Below are 24894 nucleotides of genomic sequence, written 5' to 3'. Positions count from 1 at the left end.
ACAACTCATTCATCCAAGTTTCTGTCAAGTACAGAAAATTGAGCTGATACTCGCTAAGGGAGTTGTTAATGAAAAGAACATTTTTATGGAGAGAGCGAACATTAATTAATGCAGCCCTAATACAGTTGTGAGTGGTGTGGGGGTGTGGCCTACTGCCTGTCTCCTCCACCCTACCAGAAAGTGCAGATTCAAAATAAAATGAACCCAAGGAATACAGTCATGGCAATGTGCTAAAGCAGTTTGCCACTAAAAGCTTATTCATGCAATAGTCCAGAGCCTAGCATTGCTTAGCTCCTGAGACAGGTTGCTGTAGGTAAGGCCTGAATTCTCTTTGAATGGGCAGCATTGTTGGCATTGCCCACGGAACGGATGTGGCAGGCAAATACAGGCTTGCCTTTTGCATGCCATGGAAAAGTACAGCTGAACCATAACTACACAATGGTGCCTTCCACTGTGTAATGTGTGTGTGTATGTTGTTGTTGTATTTGTAGGTCAGTACTGCATAAAGTGCCCCAAGTCAAAATGCACATGTGCACCCACTTTCTGCACTCTTGGGCCACTCTGTGTTACAGAAGGGTGCCCATATGCATGCATGTCTCCTGTGACACACATCATGCCTGTGCACATTTAGCACTGTCAAGTTTCTAAGGGGCGTTCCCTCAATACAAATGGGGGGGAGGGCACACACTAAAGAAAAAACACTTTGCCTCTGCACCCATTCCTTACTATAGGTGTGTGCGCAGAGGCATAGAAACCGCCCAGAGGCATACTGACTGTGCACTGCAACACATAGATAGATAGATAGATAGATAGATAGATAGATAGATAGATAGATAGATAGATAGATAGATAGATAGATAGATAGATAGATAGATAGATCAACCAATCAAACAGCATTTGTATAGCACAGTTCTGTCACCCCTAGGGGTATCCGAGCGCTGAGAGTGCCATGCCTCCATCAAAAAGCCAGGTCTTCAGCTTCCTTCTGATGTCCATCGGGGAGGGTGCCATTCGGTGGTGGAGGGACAGGTCCTTCCAGGACTAGGAGCGATGTAGGAGAAGGAGTGGCGCCCACTGTGGCTGCAACGGATGCAGGGGGTATGTGCAAAGGCTAATAAGGTGGATCACAGGTGTCTTACGGGCAGGTGGAAGTTCAGACTGTGTTTGTTGTAGGATGGTCCTTGCTTATGTAGAGCCTTGTATGCACATGTGAGGATCTAGAACTGGCATCTGCTCTGGATGGACAGCCAGTAAACGTCCCTGAGGTGGGGGGATGATGTAGGTCCATTTGGGGAGGTCCAAGATGAGTCTGGCTGCAGTGCTCTGAATGGTCTGGAGTTTTCTAAGGTGCTGGGTTGACATGCCGGTGTAGAGGGCGTTGCTAGGGTCGAGGCGGCTGATGATGAAGGCCTGCTTGATGGTCTTTCTTGTATTGATTGAGATCCATCTGAAGATTTTGCGGAGCATACGGAGGATGTAGAAGCAGGAAGAGGAAACTGAGTTACTTGCCTTTTCAAGGTCAGTTGGCTATCGAGGATGATGCCCAGGTTGCGTGCAAGTTCTGTTGGTGTGTGAGTTGGTCAAAGTTCTGCTGGCCACCAGGTGTGATCCCGTGTGGAGGTGTTCCTCCCGATGATCAGCACCTCTGTTTTGTTGGAGTTGAGTTTGAGGCAATTATCTCTCATCCAATTGGCTACGTTGGTCATGGGGTTGCAGAAGTTGGTTTTGGTGTTGGTGTTGGTGGGGTCGTTGGTCAGCGAGAGGATGAGCTGAGTGTTGCCTGCATAGGAGATTATGTTGAGTCCAAGGCATCTGACAACATTAGCTGGGGGGTCATGTAGATGTTGAACAAGGTGGGGCTGAGGGATGATCCTTGGGGTGTGCTGCATATAAAGTTCCTGGGCGAGGAGGGGAAAGGGGATAATCGGATGCTCTGTGTGTGTCCTGTGAGAAAAGTTGTGATCAACTTAAGGGCATTTTGCTGTACACCAATGTTAGAGTCTGTTGACGAGGGTGTGGTGGTAGACGGTGTTGAATGTGGTAGGGAGGCGAATAGGATCAGGACCACAGTTTCTCCATGGTCAAGGAGTGTTCTGATGTTGTTCATGGAAGCAATTAGCGCGATCTGAGTGCTGATGTTGGCCTGGAATCTGGATTGAGAGACTTTGAGTAGGTGGTTTTGTTCCAGGTATTCAGTGTGCTGTTAGTTGATAGCCTTCTCGGGTACTTTGGCTGGGTAGGGGAGCAGGGAGAGCGGGCGGTAATTTTTGAGGTCACTGGGGTTGGCTGAAGGTTTCTTTAGGAGGGAGTATGACCACTGCGTGTTTCCATCTGTCTGTGAAGGTGGAGGTACTGAGGATGCTTGAGAGTTCTGTGCTGATAGGGTTGATTACAAGTTTGTAGAGATGGAGGGGGCAGGGGTCGGTGGGTGCCCTGGAGTGGATGGACGACATGATGGCTATGGTGGTCTGTGTGGCGAGCGTAGACCTGGTGGTGATCATGGGGATGGTGTTTGCTTGATGATTTAGGTTGTAGAGGATGAGGGTGGTGGGTTGGGGCGAGGTTGTTGTAGATGGTGGCAATCTTGCTGTGGTCCGAGAGGGTGTCTCAGAGTTCTTGTGAATGGAGAAAGCATTGTCTGTGGCTGTCGGGTTAGAGAATTCCTTGACGACTTTGAAGAGTTCCTTCATGCGGTTGGATGCAGAGTCGATGAGAGTGGTGATGGATGATTTTTTCACTTCCTTGATGTGCAGGTGGTAGTTGCGGAAGGCTGTTTTGTGGGCAGCCCTGTCGAAGGGGTCCTTGGTGGCGCACCAATATCTCTCAAGCCTGTAGCGGTTGAGCTTGGTGGATCTGAGCTCCTTTGGTGTACCAGGTAGTTTGTCTTGAGGTTTAGTTATCTTTTGCTGATTTCAGTGGGGCGACTGTCAGCGCTCTAGGAAATCCAAGCGGTGAAGTTTGGGCCGCCTGGTCAAGACCCACTGATGTTTCCAGTTGTGTGGTGCTGAGGGCATGTGTCCATTGGGTCTTGGTTATCTTGCCCCAGTTGATGGTGGGTGGTGCTGTGATGCTTGGTGGCGGTGTGCTGGGCATCGGAGATGGTGAAGTGAACGATGGTGTGGTAGGTCCAGATGGGTCTGTGACATGAGTGAATTTGATTTTGTCGCTGGAGGGGAAGATAGCATCAGGTGTGTGTCTGGCTTTGTGCGTAGGTTTGGTAACCAGTTGGGGGAGGCCAATGTTGTGCAGATTTTCTAGGAGGGTGGTGGAGTTGGCGTCATTGAGGTCATTGACATGGAAATTGAGGTCACAGAGAAAGAGGTAGGGGTGGGAGTCAATGGATAGGGGGGCAATGATACTGGTGATGGTGTTGCAGAAACTTGGGAGGAGCCTCAGGGGTCTGTAGGCATGGGGGCCTCTTATTGTGGTCTTCACGTCGGTCTGTGGTCAGAAGTTGAGGTGTACCATGAGAGGTGTTGGATGGTCGTTGGTGGAGGTGCATTGGATGGTTTCCTTGAAGATGATGGTGATTCCCCCGCCATGTTTGTTGGAGCGGTTGTAGTGTATCATCTTGCAGCTGTGGGGAGTGGTGGTGACGTTTTCGGGGTTTGACGAGGGGCTGAGCCATCTTTCAGAGATAGATAGATAGATAGATAGATAGATAGATAGATAGATAGATAGATAGATAGATAGATAGATAGATAGATAGATAGATAGATAGATAGAGAAAAAAGTAAGGATACATAACAGATAAATGTGTAATATGGTGACATAATAAAACACAGGACCACAGGCCTTGATACTCATTATGTGTTTCTGTATTACATATTTATTTTTTAGTCAGCTTGAAAAGGCTGCTTTCTTCAATGTGTGGTTAACAATGAGCCTTAACTGGAGTTAGAATGTTTAGATTTTCTTTACTTTTCTTGAAAAAATGTTGTTAAAACAATGGGCAATAGCGAAGGCTAGTGGATTTAGGCCATTCTGCGTAGCAGTATTTCTTCCATAATTATTAATTTACCGTATTAGCTACATAATTTGAAAAATGTGTATGTTTCACCAAAATTGTTGGTTAAACTCAAATGGATGGGCTCCTCCGTATAAGGCAGAGGAGCGTCGCCCCACTGGTATTCCCAAAAAGGAAAAATAAAATGATAATAACATACGTGTTATTATCATTTTATTTTTCCTTGTAGGGCGGGGCAGGAGGGAGGAGTCCCGACAAGGGCTATGTGCACACGTGTTCCGCCGGCCAACAAAACATGTGCACTTTGCATGTTCTCTACCCGGCTGTATAGCACAGCCGGGTAGAGAACATGCACAGGCTCCCATTGCCAGTTTGAGCTGCGAAGCAGGCCACTCAGACCGAAGAGGACGGAGGGGAGACGAATGCGTATCCCCTCGAAGGTAAGTGGTTTTTGTTGTTTTTTTTAAATGTATTAATTTGTTACCTCTGACAGTGTTTCATAATTTGCAGTTTTTTGCTGCCTAGTGCATCAAAGCAGATGACCTTGACTTATAGTTAGGTCCTAAATGACTCATAATCATAGTAGTCCAACAGAGTTAACACTTTGCCTTGTGGTTTTGGGACTGTAATTATGATGATAAAATCCTTAATTCACAGACAGCTGAGAAATATGTTCCATTGTTCACGATTTCCTGAGGTAGATAGGGTTTATATCGTTACATTTTGTGCAAGGTATGATTGTGTATTATTTTCCGTAATTCACAGTCCTAAATTAATTTGCTGGATGTTTAGGTTCCATAATCAAATAAAACTTTGGACGCAGTATTTAAAAAAAACGCTTTCATAATGACAGTGCTTCTCGCAAAACATTAATCGGCATACAATACAAGCTCATTGTTCTAGCTGTGTCTTTGATGCAAGCAACTACCAATGAATCCTCACTGGTGTGTGAAAATAAACTTTAAAACACAGAACCCGGTCAGCAAAAAATCACATTGTCCCACAGATTGCTTTATTTAAATATCTCTTGTTAAACCTGCTCTATAGTGTCAATGTACTACAAATGAAAAACACATTTTAGAATGCATATTTTGAATTTATTTGCAATCTCCTCTGCAAACAAAATTTGATTTCTAACAATACACAATGTTGCTTAAAACACATTTGAAACATTAGCACATTTTCCCCAACAAAACATTGACAGACATATCTGCATCCTCAGGCAAACAATGAAGACTAGCCAGGAGACATTTAAATGATCTAAATCATTCTAAAAATCCCTAAAATCAAATAATAAATCGCCTAATGTAACAAATACATAACGAGTAACATCTGTGATATTGTCCTCTATTGCCATCTCTGAGTTTAATTTGACATTTATAAATCCCGCAATTATAATCCTTTCGTTTTTCTTTTTTGATTAATGTTTCCACTTTGTCCCTAATTCACTTTCATTTCTAACATGATATGAAATTTGTATTGCTTTTTCATATAAATAAAATTAAATGCAGCCTACGTTTTAATGCATTCAATATTTTCTGGATACAGTATGTTGGCAAACTTAATGTAGTAGAAAATCTAAATCTGTAAAACTTGTTTAATTGATGGGTCAAGAGAGGGGCGTTTGGAGGAGCACCGGGTGAGAACTTGAGTTTCATCTGACTATGAGTTTCTGTTTTTACGAGAAGAATTCGTTGTTGACAAATAATTGCAGTTTCATTTATTTTATTTTATTTCACTTTTTTAAAGCACGGCTCATCCGGAATGGTAGAATTGTGCAGTACATATAAAAATATGGAGACCCGGGGTATTCCTTTAGATGGAACTAGTTCATTCAGAAAGGTAAAGTGTTGGATACAAGTGGATAGCATTGAACAACAAACTCTACGGAAGGCACCGAATGGGAGGTAATAGGGTATCAAGAAAAAAATAAAGGAAAGGAAGTCAAGAACATACTCACTGCAAGGATCACAAGAAAGTACAGAGGATTAGAAGATGCAGGTGAAAGGAAAAAGTAGGTCCAATGGGTGGGAGGCAAAAAGAAAAAGACGGATGAGAGATTACAGAAACGTGGAAGGAGAGTCATGAAGAGGGAGCGGTGGGCTCAAGGAGAGGGGGAGCAGAGTTAGAAACAATGGCAGAGAGGGAAGAGGAGAAGTGAGAATTGTGTAAAGTGGATGATTTCAGATGAGGAGGAAGAAAGTCTCCAGGGAAGAGGCAACTTGAGGAAAAAAGGGCTAAAAAGATAAAGGCGGCTGAGAAGTCGTAAAGGCTTCAGAGAAGTGACTAATATTTACTTTCTTTCCGTTTTACAAAATATGCAACATAAATTAAAAAAGACACCCAGAGGAAAAAAGTCCCCACATTTTCCCATGGAAAGACACTGAAGTTAAATGACAATCACAAAACTCTGCCTACTTTCCCTCAACCCAGAAAATGGTACCCAGTTCACAACGTGCCTCATTTACAATTAAATTGTGCAGCACGGCGCTGCTGCAAATTTTGCAGCGCCACGCTGTCATTGCAGAAACACAGGATGCACCGTATTTACTATAGTACGGCACACCCTTGTGTTTTCCCTATTGCTAGCGCTGAAATTAGCTGCCTAGTGCCTGTGTTGTAGGGAATGATTCTTTAATTGTAGGAAGGTAACCCTTTCTGTGCATAAACAATCAATAATGCCAACTTGTTACTCCTATGTGTACAACATACTCTTATGTGTGCTGCAGAATGTAGCACACATACAAGTAGCAAATCATCATTATTTAATGATTGCTTATTTTCAGGAAGGGACACCTTCCTGCACAAAAAACAATCATTAATGGTGTTTTGCTCTTTCTATGTGTGCTGCAGAATGCAACACACATAGGAAAAGCAAAAACGAGGAGAAATAAAAGCATTTCACCTCATTGCGCCACTATAACGCCACCCTGGTGTGGTGTTAATTTTTGGTACTGCCTCAGGTTTATGATTTCTCATAAATCTGGGGCGGCGTCAAAATGCAGTGGGTGTTGTGGTGGAACGCCCACAGCAACACCCATTGGATGCCTCTTTCACACAAAGTGATGCATGTAAAGAGGTTGTATTAATGCCGCTTTGTAAGTTTGGAACAGGGCATTGCGCCACCAGAACATTGGAAAAAGTCACGTTCTGGTGGCACAATGCCCTTGTAAATTAGGCTCAATGTTTTATAATAAGTGTGACTTACATCATCCTTAGGGGTCTGTCATGAACACCTTTGTTTCCTGGAGTAAAACACTCTTACTCAAAGAATACAAGGTTTGTGATTCAAACTCATGTTTTTAATTACTGCCTTTCTGAAATGTCATGCTCATTTCTTTAGCAATTCCAGGTGGGAGATCAAGACATTCCTACTGGATAGGCCTTCGACACAATCAAGTGGACGCCCTTCTGCCCAGTTCCTGTATGTTGGATTAGGACAATACATCTAACACCTGTGCTCATTCTGCTTCTTCTAGGAGTACCCAACGATTGGACAACTAATTGACAAGCTTGTTGAAAACAATATCCTACTCATCTTTGCTGTCACTAAACCACAAGTCCCTATTTATCAGGTAAGCAAACGCAGCGCTATACCCATTGATTTTCACGCCTGCCATTTTATAATATTGTGTATAGCGCTTCCACAGTAGCCCGATATGCGAATACGAAGCGCAGTGGATGTATGAAAGACCACTGTGACATTGCCAATTAGGTTGTGAGACACTTAAAGGTCCCTAATATAGCTTTTAAATTGCTCTGTGGTGAGGATTAGGTCAGGCCATGAATAACTGTTTTTATTCAGTAGCCATGTTACATCAGCGCTTACCCCGCTTTGAAGAGTCCTTCACAAGCTAATCAAACCAAAGACAGACCTTTTTTATCCCAGCATTTCCTGAGCATTGTGAAGCTGAGCGGCTGCTGCCAAAACAATTTCTTCTCCTTTCAAAAAGATGAAGTCCCTTGAAATACAGCTAATTTACAATTTGTAAAGGGGCTTGGCACGCATCCCGGAGTTTGTCAATTTCCTAGTCAGTTTAAAATTGCCTGCAAGTCACCGCGGGTCAATATCAAAGGGGCACCAAAACCCCGTCATACAATGGAGCGCGGCAGGCTTATAAAGCTGTGGTCCTTGAGAATAGTCAAAGAAATAGTCTCACGGGTGGCTGAAGAGGAAGCAGGCAGTAAGCACATTTGTATAAAGTGTGGTAAACGCAGGCCATTCTAAAACTGGGGACTGGGCCAAGATAAGAGTACAAACATGAACCTGGCTAGGAAGCATTGCTGATGTTAAGTGACTATTTAGCCAAGAGACTTGCTGGCGTGGGACTACGGCATCCTAGAAGGGACAAACAAGCTTTTCAAAAGAAGAACGGAGCGCAGTGCCGTCCAACAATACCATTCATAACATTTTAAAATAAATGAGATTCCTTGAATGGTAACGCCAAAGCAGAGCGCTGCAACTCGGGGGCCTGGTGTGCGTGTGTTTTTCTGTGTGTTGGGGAGGGGTGGGGGCGATAAAGGAATCCTTCGCGTGAAAAATCGCAAATATTTGGTCAGGTGAAACCTCACGCGACAGAATAGTATCAGCGTTCTTTAAATTACACGCCGTATTTGTGACACGGTGAGAGCGAGGTTAAATGAAAATGTTTTACGATTAATTTCTGTAAGGGCTCGATGTAGCATCTGTGGGGGTACACAGTTCACGCCCCGGCTATTGCCACTGCGCAGCATTCATGTGGTGACATTTCCTAATAATAGTTCAGTTATTGCTACGGGTGGAGTATCACATATCATAACGTGTGAATAACGGCGCCTAGCTGTGGGACTTTGAACTTTTTTCCTCTGCTTAGTTTAATTGAGATGCCGTTTCATCTAATGACAGGGTAGGCTGTCGGAAAGCAAAAAACGTGCGGGTAATTTCCGAGCAAACACGAGAGATATTGTTTTTTTCTGTTGTTTTTGAATCAGACAAAAGCAGTTGTCGATTGGGGAAGCAGGCTAGTTTATTTCAATTCAATCCCCTCCTCGCTTTTTTACACAACGAAGAGCATACCTGAGCTGCCAAAAGGAGTCCAAGGGAAATACATTAAAAAATATACTATGTATGCAGAGCAAATACTTAGGTTTTATACTGTAAAATAAAACGAGTGCATACATTTTCAGAGTTGTGAAATGGATATCTAATGAACATACTATCCCTGTGATTAAATGGCCTTCCCGTGGAACAAAGGTATCGATATTTTTGCACTATTGTCTTTTTTAAGATGTTGATTTTCTGTACAGCAACATGACTTCAATGGCAGGTAAAGTTCTTTACTTGCGTCTGCGAATAAATCAACCTAAGCTCATATCATGCATTTTCTGCGATAAGTATACATATAGCCAATTTGCTGACCTGAACTAAATCTCTTGAAGGGTGGTGATGAAGAGAAAGGAACGAGTTCCCTCCCTCTTAGGAAATTGCAAACATTTGAATAATTTTATATAAAATTGATTTTGATCTGAATTGATTTCTTCTAAAGTACTACACAGACCAACAAACTTTATTACCAGTAAAAATAGACTTTTTAATACCGAAGTCTACTTAGACTATGAGAGACTAATAGAGCAATAATTAACTAAAAAGATGGGCATTGAAAGCCTTTCTGAAAGCAATGAACTGCTCAATCGGCATCAAATGTGGCTACAGCGGGTTCCAAGTTTCGAGGCAAGGTACCTAAATTGACAAGCATTCATACAAGTCCTTTTACCTGATCGTTTTTAGAGTAAATTCTGGGCTTCGGAATGAAGAGATTGTCAAGGTTTGTAAGGAAAAAATAAGTGAGCTAGACATGACTGCTCAGGATGCAATGAGCTTTATATATCAGAATGTGGCATTTAAACTTAGCTGTTTGCTCCACTGCCCTTTACTCCATGTAAGCGACACTGATGTGATTGAATTTTCTAAGATGGCAAACAAAAGGCAGCATTCTTCACTCTTTGAAACTTAATCATGCTGTCTGGTGGCAAATCCAGACCCAGATGTGCCATCTTCGCGAATGTCTGGTTTGTGTCCTACTACCTCTTGAGAGAGAGGCCAAAGTCTTAAAGTGAACAGTGGTTTGCAGGCACATTATCCAGAAATATAATCCGGCAGAGACATTTTGGTGTTTTTTACGGGTAGCCTTTGTTCGCCATTGATAGTTTAGCCTGAGCAGCAAGACAATTCTCAGAGAAAATGTGAGGAATGTGACCAGAAACCCTATCGAACAACAATACAAATAAGAAATAAAGCACTTAAATGGCCAAATCACATTAATGAAAAGAAGTAGCTTTAGTATTAAAATAATAGGGGAAAAAATAAATGTATAAGATGTTAAAAGGTGAAGGGGGGGAAATAAAATGCCAAACTAAAAGCTAATGAGACAAGCCATTAGATCGAAATGAATACATAATATAAACTTCTATGTGAACTTCATCGGGTGGACCATGACATAGCCATACATCTGACTGACCTGTGAGTACATATATGGCTTGATGGAAACTGGAACTTTGTCTTCATGAATGTAGGCCCCAGCACTGGCTTTCCACCAGCCTTTTCATGGCAGGGACCCTGCCATGAAAAGGCTGGTGGAAAGAGGACTTGTGACCAGCACAGTGACGTCTCAGTGGCTGACCACAACTCCCACTGCCGCCATTCCGTCGGGATCCATGATCCTGGTGATGGCAGAGGTCCCCTAGTGGTCTGATAGCCAGGGTTGTAATTTTGCTGTCGGACCACCAGGAATGTGGTGGTCCAACCGCCACCACACGTTTGGCGGTCCTCAGTCTGCCAAACTCGTAATTTGGCCCTAAGTCAAAGTTCTGTTTTTTCAAGTTTTCATTGGTCCACCTGGAGAAGGTTGTCTCTCTACGAAGTTCCTCTGGCTTGGATGAAGGTTGCTTGATCCCTCTGTTTGAAGCATGTGTCTAGTGATTAAAGTACATGGTGGGAGAAGGTGATAAATAAGAATGACCTGCAACGGATTGTGGTTGGCCTGAAGATACTGGCTCCTCCTAGTAAGAACTTTTACATTCATGTTTTTTAGATCCAAACCTTCCTATAGGGAAAAGGCCATAGGCTGAATCCATTGATATCTCAACAAAGATGTGTTGACATTGCTGGAGACCTCCATCAACATTTATTATGGACTGCAAAATGCTCTCACTACAAAAAGTCTGTGTGGTTATTCTAATGTGTTTGCACCACTGACAGGCTCTTCTAGTTCATTTCAGTGCTGTAACACCAAACTATGTACAACTTTTACCCCACATCTCAAGGTGTCCCAGACAAACCACATTTCCAATTTCGAACCAAGTCCACCAATGTCATTCTATGAATTAATTAGAAACTCGTTTTTTTTAGCTCACATTTTCTTCACCCAGGAACTCCTCATTTCCAGCTACTTAGGTAATAGCCTCCACACAGAACAAGTGTCCCACAGCAGAAGAAGTGCCCCACACAACTCGTAAATGTCCACCTAGTAGCCCCAGTATTTACAGTGAACTGGGAATCATTCATGTGCCAGCAGCTTTCTCAAAATGCACATACCCATCTAGCAAACTAAACAGACAGCCTCTGACAGACCCATTCAATATGAGGCTAAATTCAGAAACTGGATCCCTGGTTGTCTACCAAGTCCTTGAAGCAGTAATTCAATCACAAAGAAAATCCTGAATACTGCCTGCCAAGCCACTGCCCTGCGAGGGACCCTACAACAGTTCTGACAAACTATTCTCCTATATTTTTTAGAGTATAAAGCAGGTATGCAGTGGGGGAGTGACTTTGTAGCAATAAACTCAGTCCTATACAGTCCTCGTGAAGGTAAAAAATCCTGCTCTGCCCTTCACTCCCATAAGATTATATACAGCTGTTCAATGTAAATTTACTAGAGAGCAGTATATCCTTCATGTGGAAAGCTGCTTTAGTGTGGCCTCTACCGAAAACACCATCCCTGAATCCTTGAGAGCTGAGTAGTTTTTGCCCTGTTTTACTGCAGTTATGTTTAGTAAAATTCTGTGAAAACGTACCCTGACACATTTACGGGCCTTTGAAAATAAGAATGCCCTTCTTCATACGTTAGTTGTGCTGATGACTCACAGAAACCAAGTTATTAATTTGGAAGAAGGGCACCCTTGCCAGCTGAATGATATGATAAAAATACGCAATGAGCAAAAAGACACCAAGATCATCAAACTATCCTTCGGGGAAGCAGAGATATGATTTTTTTTTTAGATTACATGGCAAAAAGCACAGAGAAAAAATAAGGAGGCACTGATTGCGATTGACTGGGGCCTAAGCACAAGTTCCAGCCTGCTGCAATGGAGCAGCGGTCGGACACACAAAGTGGTTTGTCCCAGTCGCAGTTTTTACCTTCTGACAGTCTTTATAATGGAAGTCGAAATCTTTCAGTGTGGTAGAGTCCGAGGCTGTGGCCAGCGATGGTTCCTCAAAATCAGACTCATCGCCATCAAACTTCAATTAAAGCTATTGCTTTTGGCTTAAACAAACACAACACACCTGGATTCACAGCCACCGAGGTTGCTTCACTGGTTGGATAGATTTGCCTCATTGGTCTGAAGTTTTATCTTTGGCCTTAGTCCCCTTTTCTGGAAAGGTCAAATTCAGTAATGAAGCAAGGCTGTAAATTGTAGCCAGGTAAGGCTGCACTTGCCTTGAAACTTTTGTAACAAGGTAGGCTAAATAAGATTTAAGTGGGCAAAAATCTCAGGGTGGGACAAACCTAATTATCATACCATCCTTGGGTTCAACTTCCTAGGGAACACTCCAGCACCTTGTCCTGAACCACTGGCTGTTGAAAAAAATATCCCAACTTCGTCAAAGTTCTTGGACAGTTACTTCAGTTCAGTCCTTCTGCTTCTTGTGATCCTCAAGCAGGAAAATAAGAGGCCAACCACTTGACCCCTGGAAATAAGTTCCACTCCCTGGATGCCGGCAGGAGTTAGGAGCCCTTGAGTCCTTGTTTGAGGTGTCTTTTGCCAACACAAAGCAGGAACTTTCTTCCAAAAGAGACTTTGTCTCCAAAGGAGTCTTCCCAGGTCCAGGAATATACTAAAAGAGGGGATGATGGAGTTGTCAGGTTTATTCTGTACACTGGGTCATGATTAGAGAAATTATGCTACCCAATCCAAACCATTTCCCCACAATTCACCTCCTTTTGCAGCAGTTCCTCTTTGCCCCTGTTTCATGAAAGCTACATACTTATGCCAGACCTGTCTTTAGGCATTCCCCTATTCAGTTAAGATCTTGTGCTACACAACAGGGTCTATACTGGCTTTCTTTTCAACAGTATCTAGAGCCTGTATGTCTGTGAGGGCCCTGGGCATGAATAAGAGAACTCCCCCTTGGTATCTCCAAGTCAAAACCATGCGGACACTGCCCTTTGTTCTGCCGGCTCTTCCTGTGCACTTCCAAATGGCTAATTCTTGCTACGTAGGCAGCAGTTAACACCCACTGGCCCTTCTGGATTTAAAGGCAGGTCACTCTCCTGTAAGCCAAGGATTTTAACTGCCCCACCAAAGGATGTGTATATCATCTCTGAAGATGTGATGAGTGGCAGAGTAGATTTTTCCCTGTTCTGCCTCACACAGCCTAAAGTAATTTTCTGCTAAAATTGTTGTAAATCTGAATTCATCATTACATTTTAAAAACTAAGCAGGAAATATCATTGAAGCATTTTTCTAATCTTTTCCTAAGCAGAAAGAGGGAAGTAAGAATTTAATCCCATCTGAGTTTACTTAGGGAAACGCCTAGAAAATCCTTCACAGTGAAATAGCTTTTGGACTTTATTTCACTGTAAAGGAACACTAAATCCATTATGTAGTGTGACCTGTTAGAAACCTGCCCATTGGACTTACACAAAACTCTTTAGAGGGGACTTCTTAATATACATAAATAGGCTTTTCCTACATGGTAAAGGCATGTTTCCTGTTGTGTCAGTGCAGTCCATTTGAACTGCAGGCCAGCCATAGCACAGTGCTGCTCATGGCAGACATTTATTTTTGTCACACACCAGGGTGGTGTAAATAAACATTGCAGCACACATGACATTTAACTTTCCATTCCGTAGGTGCACTTTCAACACCATTTACAATGGACTTACAAGGAAGTTAAATAAGACAATTAGAGGCTTCCAGTGTACAGCACATATTTTAGAGCAGACACACAGACAGTTTACTACTGTTTAGCAGTGGTAAAGTGAAACTAGTCAGCAACAATAGGGTCCAGAAGAAAGAAAAATCTAGAGTGATAATGCAGAAAAAGTGGCTTTGCTACAGTGTCCTCATTGTTTGGATTTTTCCGCAGCCATCAACGCCATGGACTAGTTTAGCTTAAGCAACAGTCTGTAGAAAGTAAGATTTGCTAGCTTAATCATAGGATAGCTGAGATCCTTCCTTAAAGATAGACTGACTCCATGTCTTTCTTGACATCACAACCCGAAATACTCCCCTATGGTATACCCCAGGAAGCAATGTTACCCCCTTTCCTGTTAACATATACATGAGGCCTGTGGCTAAACTGCTCTACTTTACCTAAGCCATATTTTAAATATCTCTCAAAAGATACCCAGTTGTTTTTTGGGCTGTCAAAACAAAACATTACGTATGCATTTTAGGTATCAAAATAGGACCACACAATCTCATAAATGCTCACATCAGATAATATTTCTAAAGTTTCATCGTAATATGCTCACTATTATTATGTTGTGTATTCCAGTGTCAAACTCTTGTCCTGATTTTATATTAGGTCATTCCTAAAAAAAGAGGGAATGGAAAGGAATGCCATTTTCTACAGAGCGTGCTGTAGTGTAGGCTTGCTTACAAGAGAGGCCAAACCTGGAGATCTAAAGGTGAAAGAGCCGGGGATATCATGGACAAATGGAATTGCCTAAAAAGAATTCCATTTCAGTCAGCTGCTTAGGAGGCAGACTATAGAGAGTGCGGCCAGGCCCTCCACCCAGTCCGTATATCCACAACGCCTGTTGTGCACAGGCTTTTGTCGAGGCAATGATTTCTGGTCCTATACATTAGCCACGAGCCACCGGCCCATTAACAAATTTCGATTTCTTTTGTATGTTCATCTTTTCTTGTCTTTTTTTATGTTTCAGCAATTATTCTTGAATACGTTGAAGACAACTATTTTGGTTCTGGTACATAGGCGGCCAATTTGCGTATTTGCAATTAAAGGGCACTTTCTTCTTTAGGTCGAGCATAGCAGCGCGCAAGCTTTTCCGTGTTGGTATGTATCTGGGCTTTTAACAACACCCACCACATGCCCATCACTATCACTCGTTTGTGGGCTTGCTCTTCCTAAATCCTTTGATGACATTGGTAAATGGTTTCCGTTTTTCCTCCTTGGCAAGGGTTTGTTACTACCTTGGCCATCGCCCTTGTTACGTGGGTAATTGCACATTTGCTGATACGTTTGTCTGCAAGCGAACTTCTTTTTCCTTTTGTGTGTCTCTTCACGCTGATGCTCATGGCGGCCATGACGCTTTGAAATGGCTTGCTTATGGTAAACTCTTTTACTTTTAATTTTCAGCTTATGTGGCAAGAAAAGTCCGGTTAGGAGTTTAAAATGCTAATAGCTCTGACTCGAGCAAATGCGAGACCCATTGCATTGCAAATGCTTGTTTTTAGAGTATCCCTTCATGTACCACAGATTGAGGCTGGTCCCCATGACATAACTTGGGGCCAGATGTATCAAAGAGTTTTGCCCATTCTGTGTCTATGGGAAAATGTGTTCGTACATATGGCCCTTGGTTCCCTGAGATTTATTTATTTTACGCAGGCTTGGGAGCGGTTATAGAATATTCACTTCATGTAAAAACTGCACCTGGAGCAACATTTTCTGTATGTGAGAAGCGCTCAGATTCTTGTGGTCTTTCAGCCTATTATCAAACTCCTGAGACCTGCATATATGATGAGAAATATAGCTGTGTCAGCTAGTCAGGCTTTTTTCTAGTTCAAAACGGGTTACAGAAAAGGCCGTACAGAAGGTCAACCGTTTTAAAGCCCAGTCCAAATATCAAAGAATATTTAATACATACGCTGCACTGCCCACCCTCAACGTTTTCTAGCACAAGTTTCTCATAAACTGCTGAAAAAATTTACATTCAGAACCTATTCTGAGAAAAGTTCTTCACACCTGCTAAGTTTGGTGTAATAGAGTTTGGACGTGTTTGATGTAGTGGGGAACATATCTATTGAACTTAAAAAAGGAATTGCTACTTTTTCACCACTCAAATAACGTTATTTTTCAAGTTGAAGAAATATTCTTCATTCCATTTAATGCAGAACATCAGCTTCTCATGAATGGATATATATATTATGTTAATGAATAACTGCGAGTGTGAGAGGGTTTCAAGTATTTTGGATAACAATGTATATCTCTGTCTACCAATGAGCAATTTGTACATAGATTTACTTTGGAGAGCGCTGTTTTTCATGGGCAAACTGCCTGTGCGCAGTTTGCAGTGGCCATTGTCCTTAGTGCTAAGAGACGCAGGGCTCTGACCATCAGAAAACAAGCATTTAAAATGCAACAGATCTCGCATTATGTTGAGTTAGAGCTGATAGCATTGTAAACTCCTAACCAGACTTTTCTTGCCACATTAAATGAAAAAAAACAAAAAACAAAATAAGAAATAAAGAGAAAAAGTAGTCCAGAAACCATACGGAAAACATAGAGCCTCGTATGTTTCCAATAGTTTACCGGTGCTCTCGAGGAGGGCCATAATGTATGCCTGCCTTTCATGAAGGAAAACAAGCGGATTTTAAAAGGCAAGCCCACGAACCAATGAAAGTGACTGACGTAACATGGGCATGGTTAAAATCCCACTAAAGAGAGATTAGAAGAGGGACAGAGCGATTTGCGCTATCCCCTAAAACACTACTAGTGAATCAGCCATATTTTTGCATTATGGTAACAGAATACACCTCTCATGCTTGCACCTGTGATGATAGAGCAAGACTGCTACACAGAAGAGAAGAGTAAACCATTTATTGAGATGTGCTATCCATAAAGGTGGATCAACTTCACAAAAACACACTTGCACCATTCAATGAATTGTAACGTGAAACTCGACTAAGCTCCAAAACTGTATTTATTTTTAAATGCATGCCCTCTAGTAAAATAGTGGAAGCAGCTGAATGTTGCATTCATTGTATGGAATGTAGATGCTGAGTAAGTACAGGTGTGTACCTCGCAGCATGTCAGTACAAGATCAGGAATCTTCCTTGGAAAATTGTATTATGCAAACAGGGGTGATTCTTTGCCTGGGGAGATTGCAGATTTTATTCCTTGCACCTGTATTGCAAAAATATACTTGGGGGCTGGCCTAAGTGATAACTGGCTGTCACTGACAGGAAGTGAATGAAGTGTTTACAGCAGTGGTGAACAAAGGCCCCCGCAAAACCCCTGCTCTGCAGGGCACAGGGGGCAAGCTCCAGGGTGGGCCCTCAGCACAGTGCCCTGACCTGAGAGCTCCTGAGTGAGTTTGGAGGGGGCCTCCATGTACTTTGCAGGGGGGGAAGAAGGAGGGGCTCAGGTTTCATTACGTCACTGGTTTAACGTTTTCTGCCAATTGTAGCAGACAGAGCATAAGCTAGGCCTGGAGGAGTACAAGGTTTGTTTCTGAAGGATGTAGAGGGAAAGGGGTCTAATGGACTATATATTTTCCTAATTAGAGAAAAACATTCTAGTCTCTGCCCTACACGTGTGGGTATTCTGGCAACCAAAAAACACACCAATGTGCTTCCTGACAAGTTACTGTGAGGAGAGAAAATGACCAGTTTAAAGCTACAGACGTGTCGATCTAATTCGAGGAAAATATATTGAAAACCTATGTGCTGAAAATAAACACAAATCTTGTATTTTATCTAAATCAAATCAATGGCTTTGTCATGTTTATTGCAGATTTAAGAGGCAGAAAGCTAAATTCCTGCAGTAAATACTGCCACCAAATAGCCACTCTGCCCTTCTTGAGTGAGATTTGGTCGACCTGTCTCCGTTATGATGGAGGTGATCAGAGCTTTTGTTCAACAAGAAAAGGATGTTGAAGAGGGAAATATTTTGGGAAAAATCTACAGTTCGTCAGTTGTCATTGGTCCTGGTACAAGGAAGGAAAGAGGCTCCTTGCCCAATGGTTAAATTATAAAATAGACCGATAATCATGGTTCAGAGGACCCTAGGGGCCCAGTGTCACTGTACCTGCTGCAACAGTGGAAGACACACCCTTGCGTTCTGTAGTGTGAAGTGCTCACAAGGACTAATTGCGTAACTATATCATAACTAGTCATTCCATTTCGCGCCAAGATATTTCAACAGTAATGTGCACAATAGTTCTTTATTTGGCACTATATGTATGATTCATAGTAACTTTCCTTTTGTTGCACAATTAACTCCATAACTCGTAAGTATACATACCATCACCAATTCTACTCTAAAAGAAAAACAGACCAGGACACAATTTCAATTATGCTTGCACATTTTGCTAAATATCTCAAAACTTCAAGTTATTCATTTTCACTTAATTGTTGTCTATGGGAGACTACTGAGTGCAGAAAATGTCTCGAGAAGATACATTTTCTTCTCAAACTGGTCTCCTGCCGGAATATAGTGTGACATAGTTTACACCAAGTGTGCCTCTATGTACAACACTGTAAAGAAGATATAGTGATATCGATAGGTATTTATTCTCCAAAGTATTATCAATTATTAGTGGAGACCAACCCATAGGTGTGTGTATAATCACTACACAAAAACAATACCATCTGTTTTACAACACCATTATTATATTTTGAAACATAATGTTCTTAATATGGAAAATGGTGCTGATGTTGCATTTTAAAGTCATTCAAATTGTGAAGAGAGGAATAACTGCAATAGTCTAGTTCGAGAAGTAGGAAAATGCTTTTGAGGGCCCACAATAACTTTGCATGCATGTGCCTATTGTCATGACAGTATGCACTGCATAGGCATTTCTGGCTGGGTTCAGAGCCATCCTACAAGGTGTGTTTTTTATGAGAATGGTTTTCATTTGTTTCTGGAAGATGATTTGGGGAACGTGGCACAGGCAAGTTATAGTGCCGGACAGCTCTAGACTTTTATCTAGATCCCTAACCATCCATGAGCAATTTGCATGTAGTTTTGTATCGTAGAGCAAATTTTTCATGGGCACACTGCCTGTACACGGTTTACCCACGAGATATATCTGTTTGGTACACCCATCAATGAGAAGAATCATTTGTTAAATTTGGAACTTCATATTTTTGTGAATTAGCAACCTTGTGCAATTTGGCTCAAGGGCACGCAGGGCCCTGTCCAGAATCAGAAAAACACTACTAGTGAAACAGCCATATTTTGCCTCCATACTGCATTGCGGTGACATAATACACTCTCGTGCTTGCACTTGTGAAAACAGAGCAAGACCGCCGAAAGAAGAAAAGAGTAAACAATTTATTGACCTGTGCTATCCATAAAGGTGGATCAAAGTTACAAAAAGCCACTGGCCAGGACGATGGATTGCAAATGTGAAGCTCGACTAAACTCCCAAACTGCACTTATTTTGAAATGCATGTCCTTTAGTAATGTGGTGGTAGCAGCTGAATGTTGCATTCATTTGTATGGAATGTACATGCTGAGTAAGTACAGATGTGTACCTTGGAACATGTCAGTACAAGATATCAAGAATCTTCCTTGGAAAATCGTATTCTGCAAACAGGAGTAGTTCTTTGCCTGAGAAAATTGCGGATTTTATTTCCTGTAGGTATATTAGAAAATATACTTGGGGGCTGGCCTTAGTAATGTTAGCACGTCGGTCCTTAATAAGTAAACTTACAAGGGGATGCGTATAAGTCGATGAACCTTTTGACTCGTTTAAGCTGTTCTTGCCATAGCTCCAGAACAGAATCAAAAATCAATACACAATAATCAATAATCATTAATCAAGTCAACAATCAATAATCAATGGAGTAAGTAATTTCCACACATCATGACTTTTCAGCCATAAATAACCACACATTTAATAAAAGTTTAGTAAGTTTATTTCCCTTATATTAACAATGCTACAGTCATGTAGATTAATCTCAGTATCAAATGAAACACATATAAGAACAATACTGGTTGACCAAAACAACAGAAGAAACACAATCTAATCAAAGCTTGAATCACAACACAGCCTCAGGCAATGGTACAGAGCAATAGCAGAGTCAGCTGCAATAGTGATATGGCATACATAGAACCCAGCAAGATAATTCATCAAACATTAGTCCCTGAAATTTGTCAGACATCATGTGAATACCCTCATCTAACCCAGATTAGCATCAGCATGTTGGGCTTCATGCAAAACAATTTAGAACACAAATTTTGGAAAAACATCTAACTATGGAACTATCAAAACAGCGCAGTTGGTAGCTAGGAAGAAAAGGCAAAACATGCGATTCAGTCACATTGTCATATTTACCTATCCATGGTGTGGGTCAGCAAGCAGAATCAGACTTTGTCCTCTGATAATCAGTCGATCAGCAAAGCATCAGGCTCTTAAACAGAGAGTATGAGCCCAATGACAGAATCTCGAGTCTCTTCTTCTCTCAATATCACATCAGAAATCAGAATAAGGTCTCATCTCTTTTGCCTCTGTCCCGTTATTATATCAAAGCATCCCCTAATTTCCAATTGGTTAAATAATTGTACGTTATTACTCTGTCCAGTGAAATTTCGATACCAAATTTATGAATTCTATTATTTCACACTTCACACGTCGATGATCGGTCTGTTTTACGATGTTCTCATCATCCGACTCATCAGGTATTGAATTTGTTGCATCTTCCTCTCCAGTCAGTGTCTTCATTGTTTGCGTCCTGGGAAAGAACCTCTTGAATATTTTACACAAGTCTCGATACATTTTAAGAACACTGCCTCCTGTTAGTTGATTCTTATGGAAAGCTTCTGCTAAGCATTCTAACAAGACAATGAGCATTTCACAGTTAGTTCACTCTGCCAAAAATTTTTATTAAACCCCAAGAACTACAGCTTCCGCATGAGGCCTGGCAATAGTAGGCCAAGACACTCGCTAAGTTAAGGCCTACAATTAATAAGCTAAAACATCCTTCCTAACCCTTAATATGACATACTACTACATTAACCTAATACATTTTCAATATTTCATAAGTACTAATCATTACTTAGTACATTTCCTGAACACTGTTGGCCATTCTTCGAGGTCACAATTTCAAACGTGCACATTATTTTTCTCTACGTTATTCATTTCCTACATAATTCATTATTCAAAATACGTAAACACTCATTAACAAATTCTGATTAAGACACCTGCTTTAGCAGTGACAACTGGCTGTCACTGCCTGGAAGTGAATGAAGTGTTTAACGTTTCCTGCCAATTGTAGCTGACAGCGCGTGAGCCGGGCCAGGGGGAGTACAAGGCTTGTTTCTAAAGGATGTAGGGGAAGAGGGGACTACATTTTGGGCTGCTTAGAGAAAGGCAGTCTAGTCTAGGTCCTATGTCGTGTGGGTATCCTGGCAAACCAAACATGCACCTGCGTGCTTCCTACAAATTAACTATGTAAAGAAAAAATGTCATTTTATAGATATAGGAGTGTAGAGGTAATTCGAGGAAGAAAAAATTAAACCCTTTGGATGGATATGAAACACAAATTTTATATTTTATCTAAATCGAACTGACATCTCTGTTATGTTTAATTTATATATGCACAAAGCTGGAATCCTGTGGTAAATACAGCAACCAGATAGCCATGCTGCCCCGTTTGAAAGAGACGCAGTCGACCTGTTGTTATTTCTGTAGAGAAGTGATGTAGCGTGGTCAGTAAGATTGGAGGGGGTATCAGCTTCCGATTTCCCAATAATTTCTCTAGCATATCTTGTTAAAATGCATTATCTGAGAAGCAGAAGGCAACAGAAAGGGAAAGAAGTGTGGATTGTCAGGGGTACGTAAAACACAATATTTTGCAAACTAATCAACATTTCTGAAGGCCTTTAAAACAGCGAGAAGAGTATTTGTGTGCTTTTGTCAGTGTGTGCATGTACAAATCTCAGATGAAATTCAACAGACACAGCATAATACCCGACTGAAAGGGCTTGTACCCAGCTATTTACTACAGAATACATTTTTTACGGAAAAGTAACAACCCAAACATGCCCACGCTGAAGCTATGCCCCTACTATGGATGTGATTTGAGGTTTTGTTCAACAAGAAAAGATTCTTGAAAAGTGAAAAACATGGGGAAAAGTATACATTCTGTATTGTGGTGGATCACTTGCATAACTACTCATGATTTTGTGTCAAGATATTTCAACAGTAATCACAGTCATTTTCCTTCTATTGCACAGTAACTCCATAATTTGAACGTCTACATAGCAACACCAGTTTCACACAAGAAGAAAAACAGGGCAGGGCATAATTTTAATTTTTCTGCCAAAACATGAGGGTAAATAAGAACTGTTGAGTTGATGTTAAAGCGAGATAATACTACATCTTCTGGGGAAGAGCATACGGTTGTGAAACTCATGAGGGCCATAGAAGGGTTAAGGCCAGAGATTGGGGATATGAAAAAAATGATCTTGAATCTTAGTATAGGACTGGGAAATTATTTAAATCTACAATCAGGTAAGGGACCACATAATATGGAGAGTCACGTCCAACAAGGTTTTTTTGCTCTGCCTAATGCCGCTCAGGGTCTGCTCTCCCCTCCCCATCTCTATCACTAAGGTCAATAGTCTGCCAGGTGGCTGCGACTTTGGGCATAAACTTGAGGGGAGGAGACCTGAGAGCTAAGCTAATCAGCACAAATGGTGAACAGAGTTTGATGGTTAGGTGACATGATGACTCTCTCCGTGCCTGAAGGCAACTTTTTAAGTTCCCCAAGAGTGTTACACAACAAGGTCAGTTGCTCCTCAATGTCTACCATCTCTCATTTTTGAACAAGGACAGCTGGGCCAACTCCTGTTATCCAATGTGACATCAGCCCAAGATTGACCTTCGCTTCCAACCATACGTATACAGCTTTTATACTTTGTGTCTCAGGTTCTCCTATGGATTGTCGGCTACTGCAGAACATCTTGGAATGTTGAAAGATAATAAGCAAAATTGTCAGATCATAACTGGGTGACATTTCTAGAGAACTATCATATTTGTATTTTCCACGAAACTGGGCAGTGGAACTGATCTTTCCATCAGAGTTTGTTAATTTGAGTGTTGAAGCTCAACCTTATATTTCTGGGCGAGTATTGTATGACCTTGATATCTGGGTCAACATTAGGCCTTAAAATGAAAATGTAAGAAATTCCATCTATAGACAATCTATGTCATATGATTACGTTTCATTCAGGTTACTAAATATCTATTGTAGCAAGCCCAGTAACAAGTAATCACCTACCCTGAAGGTTTTAAATTAGATTTTCAATAAAGACTCACCATCCAGGGATACACTGCTTGAGGGAGACTTTAATGTTACCTTGAATTCCTGGCAGATACAAAATGCAATGAATGAACAGGAAGATGAGGCTTGGGGGTTTCCTACTCTAGCCTCTGTCCCCATTGAACATTACCCTGCTGTGGGCATTCACTTAATGGCTCTGACCTCACAGAAAGGGTTAAGAGCTTTTAATGGCTCTTTGTAATGACTTACAAAGAGCTTACAAAGAGTCCAAACCTTTAGAAGAGGGATCTGTTCGAGTACCATAAACTATTTTATGTGAGATAATAGGCTCTGGCCAACCCTAAAGATATGGTAGTCCTTGACAGAAGTGAGAGTGGCCATTATCACTTGTCATTTTCCCTAAAAGGTTTTTTTACATGTTGCTTTGATGGGATTGGTGTGAAGGAAGTACACATTCCTATCACTTCCAACAACCACAGAGGGGTTAAATGGTCCATCTTAATTAATAACTCTGATACTTTGATGGATATTTATGGGATTGTTTTAACATCTCTGGTGTCTTACGTGGATTTGTCCTAGAGGGACATTCGGGTTTTGCATATTCACACTGCCCTTTTTAAAAATTGAGTGAACATTTCATAAACCAATATCTCACAATTACCCTTGTGCTACAACAGACTGCAGCAAGGCTAAACCCAATCTTGTTATGAATGTTAAAACCCGTAACAGAAAGGCGATTGTAAGTCACTAAAGACCGAACAGTCAGTACTAGCTACTAGTCACAAGGACTGGGATGATTCAAATTGGAGGGACTTCCTACAGCCTGTAGTGAGGAGGGATAATCACATTTTGTAGCATATAGTCAATCATGAGAATCAGTATTCGTCTTCTCAGGGTGAGTTTAATATCCCACCAGACGTGTGGAACCTGAACTCTACTCACTAACCGATTCTCATTCTTGTGCTTCTTCCATAGTTGCCCCTATCTTAAGGTCACATGCCCTTGCCCCAGTGATCCAGCTCCTCCGGTTTACATTAAGTGATAAACATTTAGCAATCCAGAGTCTGAGGCAGTGGAAAGCTCTGGCTCTTTTATCTTTTATCTTGGAAATTAGCTAAGATAAAAGTCTAGGTGAACCACATACAGAACAGAACCTATGATCTGGGCCTGTATGCTAATGTTCTCTTAAATGCCATCATGACAGGTGGGCATATTCCACAATCATGGAAGGGCATGGAAATTAACCCAATATATAAAAAAGGAAAGAAAGGACTGCCTTGCTAACTACCAACCCCTGAGTCTGCTATATAACCTCCAAAAATAATTTAGTAAGCAGTTATTGGGTAAGTTACAATGATAGCTAAAAGACAACTGATTACTAATCTGCAAGCAAATTTTAGATCCCGAGTAAGCACTGCTGACAAGTGTTTTGCTTTACTCTTATACATTGGAAATACATGTCTCTTAGA

At 41.5% G+C, this 24894-nt stretch overlaps 1 protein-coding gene across 4 annotated transcripts in view; it reads left to right on the top strand.

The window, feature by feature from the left end:
• ITGB6 (integrin subunit beta 6) overlaps nt 1–24894 on the top strand; it is a 472483-nt gene that overhangs the window by 281046 nt on the left and 166543 nt on the right. For all 4 annotated transcript variants that reach the window (XM_069224209.1, XM_069224208.1, XM_069224207.1 and 1 more), the window contains one exon: nt 7447–7542. In XM_069224209.1, coding sequence (XP_069080310.1) covers nt 7447–7542 — 96 coding nt within the window. The remainder of the gene's footprint in view (nt 1–7446; nt 7543–24894) is intronic.

The sequence above is a fragment of the Pleurodeles waltl genome, chromosome 3_1, assembly GCF_031143425.1.
Source record: "Pleurodeles waltl isolate 20211129_DDA chromosome 3_1, aPleWal1.hap1.20221129, whole genome shotgun sequence".
NCBI classification, from domain to species: domain Eukaryota; kingdom Metazoa; phylum Chordata; class Amphibia; order Caudata; family Salamandridae; genus Pleurodeles; species Pleurodeles waltl.
This window is presented reverse-complemented; position numbering and strand designations above follow the sequence as displayed.